Raw genomic sequence first — 21,540 nt, 5'->3', positions numbered from 1 at the left:
CGATAAACTGAGACAGAGGTGCACTCCGACAACCGGTGCAGGGGATTCATGAAGAGTTGGATGATGCGGTTTTACAGCGATATTGGTGACAAGTATTTGGAGCTATTTTCTCAACCGCATTGGCAGATTCAACTAGATGAGTGAGATTTGATTTACATAATAGACAAACTGGTAGAACACTTAACCGGTAGTGATATAGTCACTTAAATCAAGAACACGACACAAGTTTTAATTGGTTATATGTCGGTGGCTGACATATGTAAAGTGTGCGATGTAAGTTTTTCTAGATTCATTGAACCTAGGAAATTGTTCCAAGGTTGTAGCCGACTAAATGTAAATGTTTATAAAAAGTGTGATGAGGTATAAAGTCAGTATGTGTGTGAAGAGAGAATTCATGAGCAAATATTGTGAATGTGATCGTGCGGTGATAAGGGAAGTTATGTAATGAAGTGTTGTTGATGTTTTAAGGATCGGAAGTGGATCTTATCAGACACAAAAGGTGTTACTTGAATATCTTATCATTGTTGTTTTCCTAACAATTTGCAGTAGCAAAATCCCCTAATCAGGTAGGTTCTAATAGACCTTAATCTGTAAATCCCCTAACAGGGTAGCACTGTATCAGAGTCTCAAATCCTCTTGTGAGGTTGATCCTAACAGGTCATTGCTCCTAACAGGGCTTATCATTCAAATCCGTTAACCGGGTGACTCTTAATTGGGTTTGCTCCTAATAGAGCATAGTTGTAAGACCTTAACCGGTCAAGAGTTATATTTTGCTAATAGTGAATCTTGTGGGTACCAATTCCCACCGTGGTTTTTCCCTTTTTAGTTTTCAACGTATAATCTCTTCTATTATGTGGAATTTGTTTTATTGGGCATTTGCTTATGTGGTGATATTTCTTATATGCTTGATAAGTTTTAAGTTGTTAAAGTTGGTGATCATATTTATATTGTTTTTGCTTGCACTCATTCACCCCGCCCCCTCTCAGTGCCTTATAAGTTTATCAATTGGTATTAGAGCCAACCTTCTTTGAGGCCTAACCGCTTGAGAAGGATTCCTAAGGCAGACATGAGGGACATGAGTTATAAAGAGATGTCTCTTAAACTTGCTGAAACTAAGGATGCCCTAGAAACTTTGAGAGGCAAGTATAAAACTTCACTTTCTAAAACAAAAGAGCTTACTGAACAACTGTTGGAAGTCACTGACAATAGCTCTTCTGATGAAGCAAACATAGATGCATTGGTTGACGAAGTGGAGAAACTAAATGGTGAGAAAACTAACTTGAGGAGAGAGCTTGAAGCCCTTACAATCAGGATGAGTCATGAACTTGAAGCAAGAAGGGCGGCTGAAGACAAGATCAAAGAGAAAGATCATGAGATCTTTAAGATAAATCAGGAAAATGGCACTCTATATGCACACTGGCATGAGGAGAAAGAAGAAAAAGAAGAAATCAAAGTAGATCTTGATATGGCAATATCTCTTAGAGAGACTCTTATGAAGCAGAATGAAGATCTTACTAAAGAACTTGCAGAAGCTAATGAGAAGCTTGCAAAATTTAACAGGAGTTCTACCATGCTGGATGAACATATCCAATCTCAAAGGATGAATGGCGATACATCTGGGTTAGGATACAATACATTTGAGAAAGGAGAACCTTCTGGTACTAAGGTCAACATGTATGAAGGTAAACTTGCTCCTAAGACTCAGAAAACCACTAGTAAGAAATCTTATAAACCTGTTTGTTCCAATTGTCATAAGCCAAGACATACTGCTAATGTCTATAGAAGCAAATTTGATGGTAATACTGGTTATAGACCTAATACTAATCAGAGATATATGCCTAGAAGATTTGAAGGTTATTGTTACACGTGCAAGATGTATGGGCATATTTCTATTGAATGCAAGTATAGAGCAAACAATCCTACTCCTCACATGAATCAGAGATCTGTTGGTGATTGGAGAAGGAATTCAATGACCGGAGAAGTCCTAATTGGCAAAGACCCTATGCTAACCAGTCTAGTTCCTATGAGATGGAAAAGAGAATGAATGTGGTATGCACAATCTGTAATAACTTTGGTCATGTGGCTATGAACTGCAGAAGAAGGACTGGCAGAGGCAATGCTAGACCTTGGAAAGCTTATGGTATGGCTTGTTATCATTGACATAAACTGGGACATATGGAAAGTTCTGCAAAGCTAAAGTGAACAAATCAATGAATCAATCAGGTGAGTGGTAAGGGAAGATGAAAGTTGATGTGGAGGAGACCATAGCAGAAATGAATAGAATCTGGAAAAAGAAGGATGACGAGGTAACTGAAGTAAAATCATCTGAGGATCCTATTTCTTCACCTAGTGTGGAGAACCCTTCATCGGCAAACTAAGTTGTTTATACAGCTTAGGGGGAACTTAATGTTAGATCTATTTCAAAACCCCCTGAAGGAACATGAGGTATGTTAAATCTGCATACTTTGATGTAATATGATGTTAAGAAGTGATTTTGTGATCAAACTGGTAGGTTTGATGTGTTATGTGAACCGGTATTATGTTTTAAGACATTTTAGGGTTTTACTGGTAAAGGCATTTAATGTGGTAGATAATGGACAAATAGAAGGAACTTTTTGAATTTTATTTGTCACAATGTATTTGTATGAGCACTTGGAGAGCGAATAGAGAACAACAAAATTTATGTTTTCAGGATCTAACATGTTTGACAGATATTCGAAGTGATCTAGTGTGATTTGTGATCGGCAATCGGTTTAGAGAACTTCGTCGGTGTTTGGAACCCTAGTGCAGAAGCAGGAAAAGGTATTTTTTAGAGATCTTTCTATCTATTTTTGAAGTTTGATTTGTTGAAAATGGATACACCACATCTAGTTGATGTTATCGATAGGCCACGACCCAAATTCAAAAGACATCCATTCAAATCCAAAGAAACTGATCCCGTCGAAGCCCTATTCGGAGTACCCTACGATGTATGCATGTTGAAGATGTTAGATCATTTTACCATTGCAAAGTGGAAGATTTGGGTATGGTTGCTATTTTTTATCAATATAGTACACTGTGTGATGAGAATGGTATCTTGAAGGATCAATACAAGAAGGTTACTGACAAAGGGTTTCATCATGCACTCAATTTCATTGATGATTTTGTGGATGAACATGTTAGATATGTGCTTAGCATGATACATGATCAGTTTATGTGGCTCGATCGACCACATAAAATTTCTAAGGAAGCCATTCATGCAATCACCAGACTTTGTGCCACTGGTGAGGTACCTTTACTGAAATCCATTCCAAAGAATGATGTAGAAAAGGTAACATGATCCAAATGGGATGGCAGAGCTATGACAGTGAACAATATCAGTGATCCGGCAGTGAAATATGCTTCAATGGTGATTGGTTATAGAGTATACTTCTCAAGCAGAATGAATAGTGTACCAGTAGCTACTATTCATATTGCTTACTGGATGATCATAGAAGATGTTGATTATGATCTATCTGAAACATTGAGAAGTCAATTGATGCTGAACTTGGAGGCCATTAAGGACAAAACATTGAGGTTCAAATTTGGTCAACTCATTCTTGGTCGATTCTTTTATTTTCAAAAAAAAACCCTAGTATTGGTGATATTCAATGGATTGGAAGTACTCCTGCTTTAATGCAAATGAAGAGTAGCATTAGGATGCTAGGTAATGATTTTGATAAGATTGCATGGGGATACTTCAAGGATTTTCAGAATAAAATGCATGCAAGAGAAAGGATACCGATAGAGGTAGTTAACTGGTATGAGAAAACAATTTGTTTTATGGTGGACACAGATACTTGTATGATGGAAGTTGTAGAACCTTGGACTACTTGGGTTATGCCCATGGGGTATGAAGTTGATAAGGAACTATTGATTGCATATGCTAATCATCTACTTGGACAACCGGTTGATTCAATAGCAGAACATTTTGGCACTTACAAGGAGAAATCCCTTCAAGTGCACTCAAAACTTAACCAACCGATGATAGCTAAGAAAATTAGAAAGGAAGTTGAAGCCTTTGCTGAGCAAGCTGGATTCACAAAGGAAGTCATTGCTAAAGCTAGAGCAAAGCAGGCTGCTCAACAGGTTGGAACATCTAGTACTCCAACCGGTACCTCCATCGGTATGCAAACTAGAGCTGGAAAAGGGAAAGTTGCAGAAAAAAGAGAAACCAACAGTAAAATCTTCAAAGATTCAGTTCTAGAAAAGAGGAAAGGTTGGTGATCCTCCATCTGAATCGGTTAAAACTGGTAAAAGAAAGAAGCAACAAGCTCAGAAACCAACACCATCAGACGCAGATGATGAAGACATTGAATCTGAGAAAGAGAAGAAAGACTTAAGGACTAGTCACAAGAAATCTAAAGTTGTTGGAACCTCCACTGTCAAATCTGTAGAGAAACCAGTAAATAAACCTATTGCTCTTGATAAACTGTTCAAAAGTATTATGGAATATGATGTTCTTAAGGGATTGAATAAATTGTATGATAATCTTGGTGAGAATGAACAAAGGTTAATAGAAGATGCAGCTGTGTATATGATGAATAAATATAGTAAAACCCTTATTGAGCTGCAAGGGCAAATATCAAATTCATTATACAACAAAATTGATGCAAGGTGGTAGGCTGCAATGAAGCGGGACAAAGAATTTGTTGAGTATACACTAAAAATTCTTCAACCAAAAGCCACAAAGGAAGAATTAGATGATATTTTGTTGAATGCAAAATCTTCCTTCAGATCTAAGAAAAGATTGACAAGGATGTTAATCGGTGACTCTCAATCAGTCCAACAAGAGACTGAAATTTTGTTAACGAAGTCTTTAGGTCTAATTCCTACCGAAGAGGAATATGATAAGGATGTTGAACCTCTAAATCTTAAGGGTGGAGATTTTCTATAAGGTATTAAACCTATTGATTTTAAGCCCGATGACATTGTGTTAGATGACCAACCGGTGAACACACAAACAAAATCGATGTTTATCCCTGATGATGATAATGGTGATAATGTTGATGAGCAGAATAAGGAACAAGAAGGAAAGAAAGATGATGAAGAAAAGAAGGATGAGGAGCCACCGGTAGATAATTAGACTGTAGATACTCAACCGCCACCGGTAATGGACAGTAATGAAGAAAAGCAAGAAGAAGAGAAGAATGAAGAAACTGAAAAGGAAAAGGAAGAAGAGAAAAATGAAAATAAAGAGGGAACAGAGGAGAATAAGGCCAAAAAGACTGAACCTATAGTGACACCTTTGTCACTTGATTCTAAAAAGAAAGGTGTTGATGAAGAAAATGATGATGCATTAAGCATTCAAGGACCCCTTGACATGGATAAACTGAGTTCTACTGAGTTGATAGAGATTGCAACTGTCATGCAATCCCGAGCAAAAAAGAAGATGATGAAAGAACAACAGAAGGAGTCAGAGACCATAAGGAGTGCAGTAGATATTTTGTCAAGTCTCCTATTGGAGACTGATACAGGAAATTTTGTCACACCTATTGACAAGCTTGAACAACTTGTTTCTGATGTCGGAGAGCAAATGAAGTCATTAGAGGATGCAGCTTATATCAGTGTGGAGAATAATTACAAGAAGAAGAGGACAGAGCACTTGATGTCTGAAATTGATAAAGGTAAAGTGGCTCTTACTGTTAATAAGGATTATTTGAAGGAAGCACTGGAAACCGGAGGTAAAATCCTCACTGCTGTTTCAACATTTTCCTTATTTTGTGTTGATTTGAAGAAGAAAAGAGAAGAAGTTGAACATGAACTTGAGGTTGTAAATGAATCATTTAAACCCCTTAATGACTCTGCTATTCATTTTGGAAGATCAGTTGTAGAAATTCAACACAAGCTGAAAGTATATGAGCAGGAACAGGTGAAGAGAGTCAGATCTCTACAGGAACTTCAAACACAGCTTATACTGAAGGTTGAAGTTTTGCAGAGAGCATACAAGGAATGTGAAGCCATTCTTGCTACATCGGAAATGAGCATTGTTGATGCAATGGAGGAGCTAGCTAGACAAATCAAGACTCGTGTAGATCACAGGAATCATTTTAGAGACATGGCATAATGATTTTAAAAATTTGAAGTCTCATTTTAGTGATGTTTTTTCCCGAATTCATGTGTAAAGACTTTATGACTCTTATATCTATATACATGCTCTGATGCAAATTTTGTTATCATGTGTATTTTTATTTCAAATGTTTGGCATTGTTGTCAAAGGGGGAGTAAGAGTTGAGTCAAAATTTTGCATGTAACAGTATGAGTATTATATTTTGTTATAGCATGCAATTGTTAAGGGGGAGTATATATCATGTAGTCAATTTTTGTTTTGCACACTTAGTTGACAAAATTTTCCTAAGTGTTGCCATCAATGCCAAAGGGGAAGATTGTTGGCATTTGACTAAACCGGTAAAGATTGTTGTTGATATGCAACCGGTATATGATTAGTTAGTAAATGTGATGAAGAGAGTGAGATTCATGTTTGATGACTAAGTTTTGTGTTGTTATTGATGGCAACAATGTTTTTGTAGTCATCTATAATTGTAAAACCTTAACCGATCAAGATTTCTTTTCTATAGATAGTGAATCTTGTGGGTACCAACTCCCACCGTGGTTTTTCCCTTTTGGGTTTTCCACGTATAATCTCATGTTATGTGGAATTTGTTTTATTGGGCATTTGCTAATGTGGTGATATTTCTTATATGCTTGATAAGTTTTAAGTTGTTAAAGTTGGTGATCAGATTTATATTGTTTTTGTTTGCACTGATTCACCCCCCCCCTCACCCCCCCGACCCCTCTCAATGCCTTATAAGTTCATCAATTGGTATCAGAGCTAATTGTAAGACCTTAATTGGTCAAGATTTATATTCTGCAGATAGTGAATCCTGTGGGTACCAACTCCCACCGTGGTTTTTCCCTTTTGGGTTTTCCACGTATAATCTCGTGTTATGTGGAATTTGTTTTATTGGGCATTTGCTTATGTGGTGATATTTCTTATATGCTTGATAAGTTTTAAGTTGTTAAAGTTGGTGATCAGATTTATATTGTTTTTCCCTCATTGCTTGACTTTAACCTACAAGAATAAAATAGGCTAAGTGATCACTTCCAACTACTCCTCAAAAGGGGACATAACGGTACCCATCTTAGCATAAATAGAACCAATGGGGTATATGCTACCCATCCATAGGATCTTCATGTATGAATGGAGATTGGGAGAACTTAGAAATAACTCAAAACTTCAAATTGTCAGTTTTATTCCAAATTCTAATTCTATATAATTTTAGTAATTAAAGAAGGATGTCTATTGTCACAATATATAAAGATAGTACAACTATTACTTAATCATTAAGTTTACTTCATGCTAAGTGTTAGGATGCTAGAATGGTGTTCTTGAGATCCCTTACAAAGAGAACAAACTTATCTGAAATTGCTTGATAATAGAGTTTTCTTCCCATATTGGGTTTGTCAAAGGTAAATCGCTTGTGTTGCTCTCTTATGTGATGTTTCTATAATTTGTTTATGTTATTTCTTTCAAGCTTGTAACAATTATAATGTCATGTTTGAATGTAATGTTGGATCAATGTGGGTGAATGCTACTAAGTACTATCATTTGAATTGGAAAGACTAAAAGAACACACACATCCCATGTACTAAAATGTTGTTAAGTCATTTTCATTGAAAAACACAAAACGCCAATTAAGCTACATTTAGAAATTCGATATTGATATTGACTCATCCATCAAAAGGCTCTGCAATATAAATGTCTAAAGGTCAAACTCTAGGTTCAGAAATATAAGTGTTGCCTTCAATTGTCTAGGTAAAATGAAATATTTAAGGAAACAGCTTGTTAGATACGTAAGTGTTACCTTCAATTCGCCTCATGGACATTAAAAAACTCCTGTACTATTCTATATATGCCTTTCCAAAATTATAAATATGAAACTATAACAAGCAAGTTAATGTTTGATGAACTAGGAGAGACCGAGAGTATTGTTAGGAGATTTTATGCCTTTTGTGTACTTCCACAATATTCAATATGCAATTAAGGCAGCACAAACTTGGTAATAATCACACCTTACAGTACTAAATTGACAGTTTGAACAGAGGTTACATACCAAAAAAATGGAGATTTCCCAAAATACGATGATCCGGTACATACGTAAGTAATCTTCTCCACATAAAAATGAGAAATATTAGTACAATGCAATTGAAGAATTCCAATTACAAAATGGAGTAAAGATACTTTTTTGGTGATAAATTACAGGAGAAGAGCTTATGAGACAACTTCAGCTCACAAGCTCTTGGCCAAAGACAGAGGATAACCAAATTCCAAAGGATACAATAGCAACTGTTGCAGCAGCTTGCAAGATTTCACTCCCCAAATTCTGCTCTTCCTCAGGACCATCTTGCTGTTGTATTCTCCTATAAAGAAGAGCATCATGAGTGATTAAATATAACACGTGGTCAAGCAAGGTCTAGAATACCAAAGAAACAATTACAATTACTTGGCTACTCTACTTAAAGCACTACAACTATGCCAGATATGACTGGCTTATAGTCTATGTTTACAAGAAGCTAGCTATATAGTCATGCCACTAGCAAATCTGTCAAAGTTGCCTCTCCTAGAAGTCATTAAGAGCCCACAACTCATTCTAAGAATTGTAGACCCAGCAATAAGTCATTTTCTTCAGACAACCCACACCTTTAAATATGACAATTTGCAAATGGCATTGCATTTATTTACCTAAAGTCTGCAATAACAATACTGACATTGTCTTGTGTATCTCGTTTCTGCAACACAAACCATACTGTTGTCACAACATTATAAACTTAGACAAATCCCTAGTCTTCCAAATGTGAAGTTACCATCCAGATAATCAATATAACATCAACAATCAGGAAAAGTTGATATCCTTAAAGAGCCAATTGCGTAAACATGTTAAGAAATGTTTTACCAGAGCGGCATCAGCAAGTGCTTCACAAGCTGACTGAAAACAACCAACATCACAAACTTGTAAGAAATTGACTACGTAAAAAAAGTTTTAAAATCAAACATGAAATGTCTTGTTCAAAGCTAGGAAGTAGTAAAATTGAAACAAAAGATATAGAACCATACCTGCACATCACCGTGTTGTCTAAGTTGATTTCTAACAAACCTAACAGCGTCCACACTGAACAGATAAAGTCGTAAGATTTAAACTAGACAACACTTTTCACACTGCTCTCAAAACGTAGAAAGTGGAAGACAAAAGATTATGCATTTTAAATATCCATCAAATTTCAAGTACCAGGATATATTCAGAAGAGAAGAAATATCAGAAAAACATACATATTACTAGTACCTGTTCATGCAATCCCAAAGACCATCGGAGGCAAGTAATATAAACTCAGTATCAGGGCCCAACTGTGCATCGTATATGTCAGGAGAAGCAGTAACCCAGTCACCATTGAGCTTGATTCTGATACAATATCCATTCAGGCATCTATTTATTGAATTTGAATCATAGAAATCCAAGACACTTATTTTTTCCGTATTCAAAATTAATACAGGTACAAACAGTATACCCTTGCAAGACAGCTCTTTACCTCAAGAGTAAAGGATGATGAAAATTTTAAGGCACCATTGAAACTCTTTGTATTGCAATACTTGGCATTAAGCATCAAGTTACAATGTTATTTAGCAACAAATTAGATTACACTGGTGTTTCTCCAATGAACCGATAAAGATGGATCTAAGACAAGTTCAAGAAGAAAATACAGAATTGACTTGTTAAAGACCATTCCTTGGTAAGGAAACCAATAAGCATGTGTAAGGTTTTCTCTTGTCACTATTGGAATCAATGCTAAAGTGTTCCTCAGGGGAAAACAAGCCAATATAAGATTTTTACACACAACATCTTCTGAGTTATCGTACTCATCAATAGAGGGTTTTTGATGCTGATTACTAATATCTGAGAACAGGGAACAGTATTATCTCGAAAATGGATGGCTCTATTTGTAAATGGAAACACCCCATGGAAAACAATAGTTAGACACAGGGTCAAAACAGCCTTAAAAATGTGAGGCATTAAAGATCCTTTCAGTTTTTGTGGAATCTTTCCCAGAGGAAGAATGTTGATATCTATGGTTAAATGATAACAAAAATGATTTGTCAATAAAGGAATCTCATTTCCAACTATTTGCATTGGGAATTTGTAGGACAGGATGAGACCTGGGGACCTAGCTGTAAGCCTACTCAGGCGCTTCCCTCCCTTATGACAAATGAGAGATTACCTGTTTAACAAGGAAGAGCTTGTCACACGAGGCTCTTTCAGTAGAGAAGTATGTGATACAAAAGAAAAATAGTTAGAAAAAATGGACAATGAATCATAGCCAAAGATCAGCAAGAGCAGACATGATCATTTATCAAGAGCTGCAAAGCTATTTTTTGGTAGTGGCTTATCAAACTGTAAATAGAGGTTGTAGAGCTTGCTTCATTAGATCAAACCCTTATACTTCCATGCAACTAATATTTTTGTGACAGCATTAATCATAAGTCCTTTATTTCTTATCAATAAAATATAAAATTATGGACCCAAGATCTTAGGGAACAACGATTTCTTAGGTGCCAAACATAGTTACTAGGTGACAGATACCAGTATGGGTGATGAGGACGTGTACCAATATGCCATTTTCAAAAAAAATTGGAGATGACTACTCAAATGGAAAAAAATATATATCTATAATATTTTCATTTTAGAAAGATAAAAAATCATACAATGGATATGCAACTTTAAAGAATGTAAAATACAGTGTTCTACAGGGACAACAGCCCCCATAGAAACAAGGCATTACCAAATGGTGATGTCCATGAAACATTTCCCTATTATAAAAAGCATTTTTTTGGTGGGTGGAGAATCTAAGTCACTAACACTAATCGTGAAATGTTAGAGAGCCCAACCTGTTGGTTCTCAAAATTAATCCATAAAGGTAAGCTTCTTCTAAGTGTCAGGGGTGTCAAGCACAAAGAGAAAGAATTCACACTTATGTTCAAGGAAGGCAACTTTGGACCAATTTACAAAGATGGGTAGGACCTCCTTCACTTCTGACTCTGCTAAACCAAGGGGGATATTACCACAAGAAACTAAGATTTACCTTAATACAAGCCATACCCAATGCCTTGTCACTTCATACTTGTATGTTGATTTGGAATATCCAAGGTCAAGTCTTATTAAAGTAGATAATCTGCCATCTAAAATGCCTGAAATATGAATTTTCATAGGCTCTATTGCTATTGTTCATATTTAGACATGGCAGTGAGTAAAACTACTCAACACAAATTAAAATGATGTTTTAAAATTAGTTTGTTTTGAGTGTGTTGTGGAATAATGTAAAGTGAAGCCAGCAGTAGATTGATGCCTACATCTAATTGGGCGATAGGGTCATTAAATTAATTCCAAAGATGTAATAACTGTGACCAATGGTAATACCTTAATGAAGATATTACAAAAGACTACGCCTTCCAAAATGCATAGACAAACAAGATTCTACACATACAATTAAACAAACAAAAGATATTTGTAAAATATTAAATGAGTCTACTTAGTAATCCATGAGTATACCCATACATTTCCTTTATTATCCTTAAAATATATCTTGCAAAAGCTTTGAAAGAATTTTACAATCATTTGGTTGGCCAATGAAATAGTAACTCATCTTAAATGCACAACATACACAGGGAGACACTCAATCAATGTTGAGTTTTCCTTTCATCATTCACTCTTTAGAGATTACAAGTTTTCATGAAAACTTTGGGATGAACCCATATCATTGTAGTATCAAAATACTACACCCAAAACTTAAAATATCTTTTTTATCATATTGAACTAGAGCCTTTTTCTTAAAAACTTAAAAGCAAACTTTTCTATCATGATGTAGAAAGTGAAACCATGTTGATTTAGCATTCATTACATTAGCTTTGACCTCTATGGGCAATATAAAGCAATATAAAAAATTTACCCTCCTACAATTATGAAACAAAAAACTTGTTTACAAATCAAACAAAGTACAATTCAGAAAAAGAATTACTTGGAAACAAATTTTTGAGACCATTTCCCCACTTGAAGACCTTCCTCCAACATTCTGATGCACACAAGATATTATTGTAAGGATCCAAACTTTATTTTCTAAATGAAAAAAATGTTAAGCATAATCATTAATAAAAGAAAAGAACAAGTAAAACAAACTCTTTCTTCTTTGTCTTGAATCGCATATCCCCAAATGCACGTGAGACAGAGATCTCCCCACAAATTCGACCATTGATAACCTGAAATACAAACAAACAAGAACTGAATATAAAGTGAGGTGGACACCGAAGCAACAAAGATATTTCAACACCCAATGAAAATTTATACTAGAGAATGATTTTGGGCTTAGATGAAAAGGTATGCATTGGTATGATAGCAGTTCGCTTGAGGTTACACAATCCTAGATCTATGACTAGTACATAGTTTCCACATCAAAGATTATAGCATGCATTCATAGTACATATAAATTGCACCTTACATATAATAATACTGATTAAGTAGAATATGCTTTTTAATTAATCAATAAGCACAAAACAAATGCTTTTACCACTAGCACACAAAACAATCGCCTTTACCATTAGCTTTTGAAAGTTGTACATCTCAAGGTAAATGATTTCTCATTCAGTTCTTTTCTCTTTATAAATTCATGTATACTCACACTATTGCTAACAACATAATGATAAGAAACTTAACCTGCTAAACAACACTACTCATCATGGACAAATGCAGCCAACGTGGGGGAGATATGAAGAGACAATTATAGACTGACTTGTATAGGAATAAAACACTAGATTGGATTTTGAACTCATTCTAGAAAACCAATATGAAGCTCAAAACTATGCTCATAAACTTAATTGTACACTAATGTTATGTTGTGTTGATACAATTCCTGTAATGCAGAGTTTCGTGACTTGCCAAAACTTGGCGAGTCACAGGCCGAGTCACCCTCAGCGAGTCTTGGGTGGCTCAGGACCGGACTCGGCGAGTCTTGGGTGGCTCGGTGTCTCGGCTCAGACCCGGCGAGTCCCGATGCCAGGACTCGGCTAGCGTAAACTACCGAAAAAGCAAAATTAAAACATGTTAAACAATGGTTTTACTTGCTTTTTTTTTCATTTATATTTTATTCTAAGTTGTAAAAGGCATCTCATTTCATTCTATTGAAAAAATAGGAGGAGAAGAGTGAGTTGTGAGGAAAAAGAAGAGAGCATAGTAGGGCAACCAACAAGGAGGAGTAGAATTTCTTCAACAAATCACATTGGGGCAGTGTAATACTTGCATTTGGTGCATCAAAAGCTTGTTAGAGAGGATTGAAAAGAAGTTGCATTTCATTTCAACCTTCTTATAAGAGGTAAGATTTATTGTTTTTGGTTTTTTTGGTGTTTTATAAGAAAAATTTACATTTTTTTTTTAACATTTGTAATATGTATTCATTTCTTTCAAATAAATCAGCAAACCCTACCATGTAGATTGTTTTTTGTTTTCTCAAAACTTGGAAAAATCAGCAAACCCTACAATGTACATTTTTTTGTTTAAAAATGTACATTGTAGGGTTTACTGATTTCTTTATGTTTTGAAATGAAAAAAACAATCTACATGGTAGGTTTACTAATTTCTTTGAAAAAAATGAATACAAATTCTATTACATTGATTTTTGTATCAAAATCAAAACATTGCTATTATATTTTTTTTTGTATTAATTTATAATTTAACAATGGACAAATATTCATTTTTTTTGTAATTGTGTCTTATTCCAGCAACCTTCAACTTTTGAAAACAATGTCTAGTTCCAGTCCTCCTTGTAGAGCAATCCTAGGTAGAAAAGATCCAGCTTGGAAATATATAGAACCTTTTCCCGGGCAAAAAAGAGGAGAGGCAAAATGTAAATTTTGCAAAACAATCTTTCATGGAGGCATAAATAGATTGAAATACCACCTTGTCAGCATACGTGGTCATGATGCAAAGCCTTGCACACTAGCACTTCCTGAGGCTATTCGTGAGTGCCAAGTGCTATTAGACACATTGAGACTTGAAAAGAAATAAAGAAGAGGCAAAGGGAGGAGTTGGCTCAGACTAGCATTGGTTGTGTTGGAGAGGCCTCTTCCATGCCTCTATATTGTCCTAGTGGGAGTGCTAGTGCTTTTGTTGCCGGTAGTGCCAGTGCTAGTGGGAGTATCAGTGTAACTCCAACCATTAGTCCTAGAGTTCGTAAATCTAGGATGGATTCATATTTTGAGCCACGCACTATTCCTGGTGCCCAACCTTCACTTGAGAGCATGGCTTGGAACAAAGAGGTACACAATAAGGCTAAAGGTGCAATTGGAAGATTTTGGTTTTATTGCAATATTCCATTCTTCGCAGCCAGGTAATTCCTTTTAGATTTTATTTGATTGTTTTAAGTTTTTAAGTTGTTAATATTTTTAGTTTGTTTTGTCTAATATTTATAATTTTATACTTATCTTATTTAATTTATTTGTGATAGGTCTCCTTATTGGCAGAGCATGGTTGATGTCATCGCTATTTGTGGGGCGGGTTTCAAATCCCCTTCTGATTCCGAGTTAAGTGGCCCAATTTTGATAGAATCGGTGGCTGATGTAAAAGTCACATTAGAGGATCAGCGAGAGATATGGAAGAAGAAGGGTTGCACCATCATGACCGATGGTTGGACTGATAGGAGAAATCAAACGCTCCTAAATTTTCTTGTTTCTTCTGCAGGTGATTGAATAACTTGAATTTTATTTAATAATTCGTATTTTATTTTTGAATTGAGATTTATTGAATGATCATTGATCACTATTTTTGCTTTGTTTTCAAATTTCAGGTGGCACCATGTTCATGAAGTCCATTGATGCTTCCGCACATTCTAAAAATGCCACTTACCTATGTGAGGTTATAGAGGAGGTCATATACGAAGTGGGTGAGGAGAATGTAGTACAAGTGGTGACCGATAATGCAGCAAATTATGTTGCTGCAGGTAAACTTTTGATGGAGAGGCACCCATCTATATTTTGGTCTCCATGTGTCACCCATTGCATTGACCTCATGTTGGAGGACATTGGTAAGATTGCATGGATCAAGACGCGTAAAGAAGGCAAAAAATATTTGCAAATTTGCATACAATCATGCATGGATCCTTAACTTAATGAGGAAATACATGGGGTAGAAGGAGTTGGCTCGTCCTGGAATCACTAGATTTGCCACTAAATTCATCACACTGCAATCCTTGATTCGGAGTAAGGCAGCTTTGAGACGTATGTTTGTTGGTGAGGAGTGGACTTCCTCATCCTATACTATGAGTGCTACAGGAGTTGATGACGCAGATTACATTTTTGATGAGCCGGGCTTTTCGACCCCTTGTGCTGAGATTGTGAAGGTAAAATTTTTAAGCATTCTAATTTCTACCTTATGTTTTAAGTTTTAAGTTTTTATTATTATTCATATTTTTCTTTTATTTGCTTATTTTCATTCACAATTTCACACTTACATTAACCGATATTACATATTGTTTCACAATATTTGCAGTTCATTGAGCCCTTGGTAGTTCTCCTATGTGTTGTTGACGGGGAGAAGCTCGCAATGGGCTACATATACAAGGGCATCAGATCTGCCTATGAAGGGGATGAGAGTAAGTATCATCCCATTTGGGATATCATTGACAGGAGATGGCAGACCCAGCTTCACAGGCCCCTTCATGCAGCTTCTTATTACCTCAATCCGGCATTCCATTTCCGACCTGATTTCAAGGCGGATGAGGAGGTTCTTAGTGGGCTCTACTCAGTGATAGAGCGAATGTCGCCCTGTCATAGTAGTAGTATAGTCCAAGAGATAGAGGCTTTTTCTAATGCAGAAGGGGAGGTCTTCTCTTGTCAGCTTTGCAAAGAAAATCGGACAAAAATGCAACCGGGTAAAATGTATATTTTAAGAAATTAAGAGCATAATTTTAATTATATGTTATTCAATTTGTTATTAATTATTAAACGAGGCTGATTTTTTTTTTCCTTTTTCTCATCTCAAATAGGTGGTGGCAGATGTTTGGTCCTAAAACACCAAATCTTCAACAGGTAGCCATTCGTATTTTGAGCCAGCCATGCAGTGCTTCCAGTTGTGAGCGCAATTGGAGTATGTTTGAGCACATAAACTCCAAGAGGCGCAATAGACTATCTGTGGAGAGGTTGAATGATCTAGTCTTTGTTCATTACAACCTTCGTCTTAGACACAAACAGGTTATGGACCATGACAGCACCCCGATCATGCTAGAGGAGGTTGATCCTGAATCTGAGTGGATCAGTGAGGCTACAGATCCTATCTTTGGTGATGAGGACTTAGATTGGATCGACCAGGTAGATAGAGAGGTTGAGGTTGTAGCCATGGCAGAGGAGGAGGTTAGAGCGTGAGGAGAGCCAGAGCCAAAGCCAGAGCTAGAGCCAGACACAGCTGATGTTGGTGAGGGTAGAATGGAGTCACAGGCAGAGAGTATGGCTGCTGACGCATCCCGGACCTACCTTAGGGTTAGACGCCTTCGTAGGAAGGACCCAAGCTCCTCTGAGCCATAGACTTGTAGTTGTTTTACTTTTGATATATGTGTGGAACTGGAACATTTGAATTTCGATGTCATAGATTTCATATTCCATGAGTTTTGTAATATTTTTACATTTGACACTATTTATATATCTATGGTTATTGCTTTCTATTTCCTTCAACTACAATTTGCGTTTATACTAATCATAATGTGATCGATGTATACTTGACACTTGTGTATGTGATCAAATTAACTTCTATTTGATGATGTTATTGTGTATTTAAGGTTTGTTTAATAAAGGGTGCATGAAACAAGTTTTAAATCCTTAAAAATCGCTAAATTTCTTGGGTTTTTCACTTTGTCGGGTCCTGCCGAGTCCTGGCCGATCCGAGTCCCTTGCCGAGTCCAGTCACCCTTGCTGAGTCCATGCCAAGTTGGTATTTTATCAAATAGTTGTCAAAATACAAAAAAAAAATTAGCCAGTCCATTGCTAGAGTTGGGGTAGTTTCCACTCGCCAAACAATTGCATGTCTAATTTTTCACCCACCACTATTGCACATCTAAATATTCCATTGTTGACTCTCATTTCCCAATCAACCCACCTCATTTAATCCCTTATACAACGGTGATCTCTATCATTATGCTAGCCAAAGGAATTTAAATCTTGAATGTCATAGTGTAAGTGTTTGTATCTATACCAGTGTTACACGGCCGTTGGGGACACAGGGACGGAGGACAAAGGGCCTAAGTTTGGGGACGGCGGGGGGTGGCGGGGTGGTGGTGCTGATATGGTTATACATATACTTATGGTACTTGAAAAACTAGTTGTGAAAAGATGTATAACAGTATAAGAATTACAATTCAAATGAACTATAGGAAATTAGTAAAAATACAAAATCGCAAAATTTGAAATATTAAATCTAAATACGAAGATTTCTTGAATGCTAATTGCTAAATAAAATTTGACAAATGAAATTGTCAAAATGGAAATTTCTATTATATCAAAAATATCATATGAATATCTGATATCACAAAGTCTATAATGATGATTACATGATACATCATTACAATGAGTAGCAAATAGCAATAGCATTACAAAAGACAAAATGCTCAAATCGTTCAAAATTTTTAAAAAATAGATATTTCAATTGCTTTTTGAGTTTGACGTGTTCGAACGAGAGAAAACTGCAAGTCTCCTTACCCCTCAAGAGATGCCTGGGAGTCTCCCAAGGAGTCTTGGAGACGTTGGATGGGAGATTCCTGCAAGTCTCCTTACCCCTCAAGAGACGCCTAGGATTTTCCCAAGGGAACTTGGAGACACCTAGGAGTCTCCCAAGGAGATTTGGAGATGCCGAGACATTTCCGCATCTCCAACAGAGCCCCGATGGCGGTGGCGGGATGACGGGAGATGCCAAGTCCCCGTCTTCCCGTCTCGGACACGCGGGCCTGGGGGGGAACGCATTTCCGTGGAACACTGATCTATACAAATGCTACAACTTTAAGAGACTGATAACACAATGCCCTAGTTGTTTCATCTTGGTTTTCTTCTATATTTAATTTTATATTCTGTTACGATGCCGCTCACTCGTGAGAAATGAAAGTAATCGCTATTGTGATGATAAGAATGATCTACACTGAAAGAAGAAAATTGGAGCTCTGGCATTTTATCATTTCATCTCCTTTGGTACTTAAATTATTAGTTTTTAACATGCATTTCATAGGCCTTGTAAAATTGATGTCATGATGATAGTTGAGTTATGTTTTCACTTCAATTTTTTGTTTTCAGAAAAATATTTCTATTGTTATTTATATATAAGCTAGTTACAAGGTGAGTTTTTTTTAAATTGATAAATAATGTCCGTGGAGTGGAGACATTATTTTATGTTGTTTCTTATATTCTTTAATAGGAGTGGACATGGAAATTTTGGTGTAGAAAAAAATGGGCCAAATTAGAGAGCCTAACTCCTAATTTGCAACTGGTGTCATACCCCACTTGATAGCAACCTTCCATATGGTGCATCTGTGCCCTTGCTACATATTTTTCCATGTCATCAAACCTCAATTTGATTATCACAAGCATGTATTTGATTAGACTTGGGTTGTAGTATTTCAGTCACCTAGAGATGCAGGTATATTGGGTATGGGCACCAGCCATTCAGTGGACCCATATGCAAGAGTTTTTTGTCCGCAAGATCTCCAACAACTTGCAAATAACTTCTAAGGATTTGGTCAAGGGTATGAAACTTAAGCCTTTGATTCAGACTTACCTTTTGAATGGATTAGGAGCTCACCATGACTTATCCCCTAGAAATCATGTGATAGATTCATTCCCTAGAACATTACAAAGTTTCTAATTATTTTGCAGCTTCAACCAAGTTCATAACTTTCTTGATGCTATTAGAAAATAAATACAAAGTTTGTCCTAGCTAGGAATTTAGCTAGATATTTAACACATTGGGATCTTGTCCCAAAATTAAGTATTGACTTGCCAATTCCTCTGGAGAGATTCACACACATCCTTAGGCTAGTTATACCAAAGAGAGAACGGGAACATTCTCAACTTACATAATGAATTGAATATTCCGATTATGAAGATTCTTCCAGGAGTTAACGCTCACTGAATTACATGCATGCACTAAGGCTCTAGCCATATTTCATGTTCTACAGCATCCAACTGCTAGATTTAACACTCTCAGCCCTCAAGAAACTAGTTTTAAAATTTTAACAAGAATGTGAAGATCATTCATCTTCACTTCTCAACTAAATGATCCTACAGAAATCTCCAAGAACTTTAGTGTTGGCCTTTAATGCTCAGTTTCCCCTCATGCTGAACTAAAACAAGGTCAATTCAAGGAATTGCCATTATTAATTTGTACAGCGCAAAAATCATAACCAGCCTTGAATTATATTATTTAAACAAGGAGTTGGATTTCACCAAAAATTTCTCTCAACTCTAATTCTTTATTCAATGGTCATCCAAGTATCCACCCTGCTTTTCCACCCAGCCACCACCACAGTGGGATAATCATCTTCATGGTGATGTCAATGAGGTGCACTAAAATAACATTCTACATAACCGATTGGATAATGTGGAATTCCTGGTCAACCCAACCATTATTGGTGGCTTCTATCACTAGTTGTGCCAAAACTTAACTCACTTTGCTTAACGAACACACACACAAGTCTCAAACATATGTACATGCTAAAACACACACATCTACAACTCCTCTAATGAGCCCAAGCCTAGTGATCAAGAAAAGACTTTTCTGTCAAAGCAACACCTTGCTAAGGCAAGCCAACATTTCTAGTTATTCATCATGACAACCATCATCCTAGGTGTTGACGTGCATTTTGTGACCATGCGCAACACAAAATAAAGATTTCCAACGGTCACTTTACTCTCTCTTGATCAAAGTTCAATTGTATGCTAAGATTGCAATAAGTTCAAACAATTGACTCCAAGGTTCCGATTACGCAATGGATGTGACTCAGTTGGCTTGATGCGATATGTTGGTAATCCAAGGGGACTTACGTTTGGATCATTCTTTCACTTCTTTGTTGTGGTTGGAACTTCATCATCGGATATAGCAATTTTGTGATGCTTTTGCTTTGAATGAACTGAACTGGAATGGACTGAAATTAAAGGGGAAAGGGTTAGAAGGATTTAAATCTACTCCTAAGGGCAGTGATATCAATAGATAGTGCTTTAATGGATGAATTCCAAATAAACCAAGTTCTGCTTCGCCAAGATTAACTACAACTCCACAAGAATTGGTGCGATCTTCCAAGGATGTTCAAGGATTTTCACATCGAGAAAGTGCATTTGAATACCCAAAATGGCGCAATCCAAACGACTATCCACAATCGAACTTAGCACAAATTTAATGGCTCGAGCTAACTGTTCATTGCAACTTATAATCAACAAGATGCAAAAAGTATGAACCATGGAATTTCATCAAACACCATTACATTCTCCATTGAAATCAAAGCACTATTCTACTTCTAGTCTATGTGAGGAAGGTGAAACCATTCAAGTTTTGAAAAATAACTTAAGTGGACACCATCAGAGAACAATGTTTCACTATTGTTATCTCAAAAACTTATCACAACAATTTCATACAAACCTCCCTCCTTACAAATGAAGGGGTCACCCCCTTATATAGGCCTCAAGCCTCGATTACATGCAAACCCTAATTAGGGTTTGACCCAAAAGATTCCACACACATGATGCAACAAGGTGGGAATAAATATTAAATGCCCATTATCAATTAATTACATTCCTGCCAAAAATGGCGCCCATAAAGCATGAATTAACCATTACATTCAAAAAGTGCCCATTGTGAAATAAATGAGCCATCACTTCCTAAAATATGATAGCCGCCATGCATTAAGTATGCCACTACTGAGTCAAGATGTCCACTGGCAATAAATGCATTGTCATGCCGCCATGCATTCAATAGATTCTCACCATGCAAATGGTCACCGCCATCATAGGAACTTTTATAATTTTTCGAGTTGTACTTCATTAATATGGAATATTCTCTTTGCATGTCACCAACTCATCCTTTACAAGAATCTTTCCATTCCAAGCTCACAAAAGACATTTGGGAAGATTTTCCTGCCTTGGAAGAATTTTAACAGATTTATCCTCTCCTGTAGGAATCTTGCACATCTGGAATTCTCGGAAAGAAAATTCTTGAAGAGAGAATTTTTCATCCTAAAGGAATTTTTTGTGTTTTTGTGCTGATCTTGTTCAAAGGGAGATTTTTTATCAATCAATCACTTTTCCTATTTTTTAGGAATTTTTTCGATTTTGAGCTCCAGAATATAGGAGAGAAAATTCTCTTTCTTGGCCAATTTTTTCTTCGTCTTGAAATTTCTTCCTCTGGGCAAAATTTCCATCCTTGAAAGAGATTTTTCCAATTTTTTCCTTACCAATGG

At 36.3% G+C, this 21,540-nt stretch overlaps 1 protein-coding gene across 2 annotated transcripts in view; it reads right to left on the bottom strand.

Moving 5' to 3' along the window:
* Nucleotides 1-7,898: 7,898 nt before the first annotated feature.
* Nucleotides 7,899-21,540, bottom strand: part of LOC131054592 (protein phosphatase 2C 57) — a 114,866-nt gene continuing 101,224 nt past the window's right edge. For both annotated transcript variants that reach the window (XM_057989134.2, XM_057989135.2), the window contains 7 exons: nucleotides 12,243-12,322; nucleotides 12,085-12,138; nucleotides 9,360-9,476; nucleotides 9,134-9,188; nucleotides 8,973-9,005; nucleotides 8,762-8,808; nucleotides 7,899-8,439 (listed from right to left, as the gene is read on the bottom strand). In XM_057989134.2, the coding sequence (XP_057845117.2) occupies nucleotides 8,304-8,439; nucleotides 8,762-8,808; nucleotides 8,973-9,005; nucleotides 9,134-9,188; nucleotides 9,360-9,476; nucleotides 12,085-12,138; nucleotides 12,243-12,322 (522 nt within the window). In that variant the 3' untranslated portion in view covers nucleotides 7,899-8,303. The remainder of the gene's footprint in view (nucleotides 8,440-8,761; nucleotides 8,809-8,972; nucleotides 9,006-9,133; nucleotides 9,189-9,359; nucleotides 9,477-12,084; nucleotides 12,139-12,242; nucleotides 12,323-21,540) is intronic.

Source organism: Cryptomeria japonica, chromosome 7 (genome assembly GCF_030272615.1).
Source record: "Cryptomeria japonica chromosome 7, Sugi_1.0, whole genome shotgun sequence".
Lineage (NCBI taxonomy): Eukaryota > Viridiplantae > Streptophyta > Pinopsida > Cupressales > Cupressaceae > Cryptomeria > Cryptomeria japonica.
The sequence above is the reverse complement of the archived record's forward strand: the minus strand, read 5'-3'. Positions and strand labels throughout refer to the sequence as shown.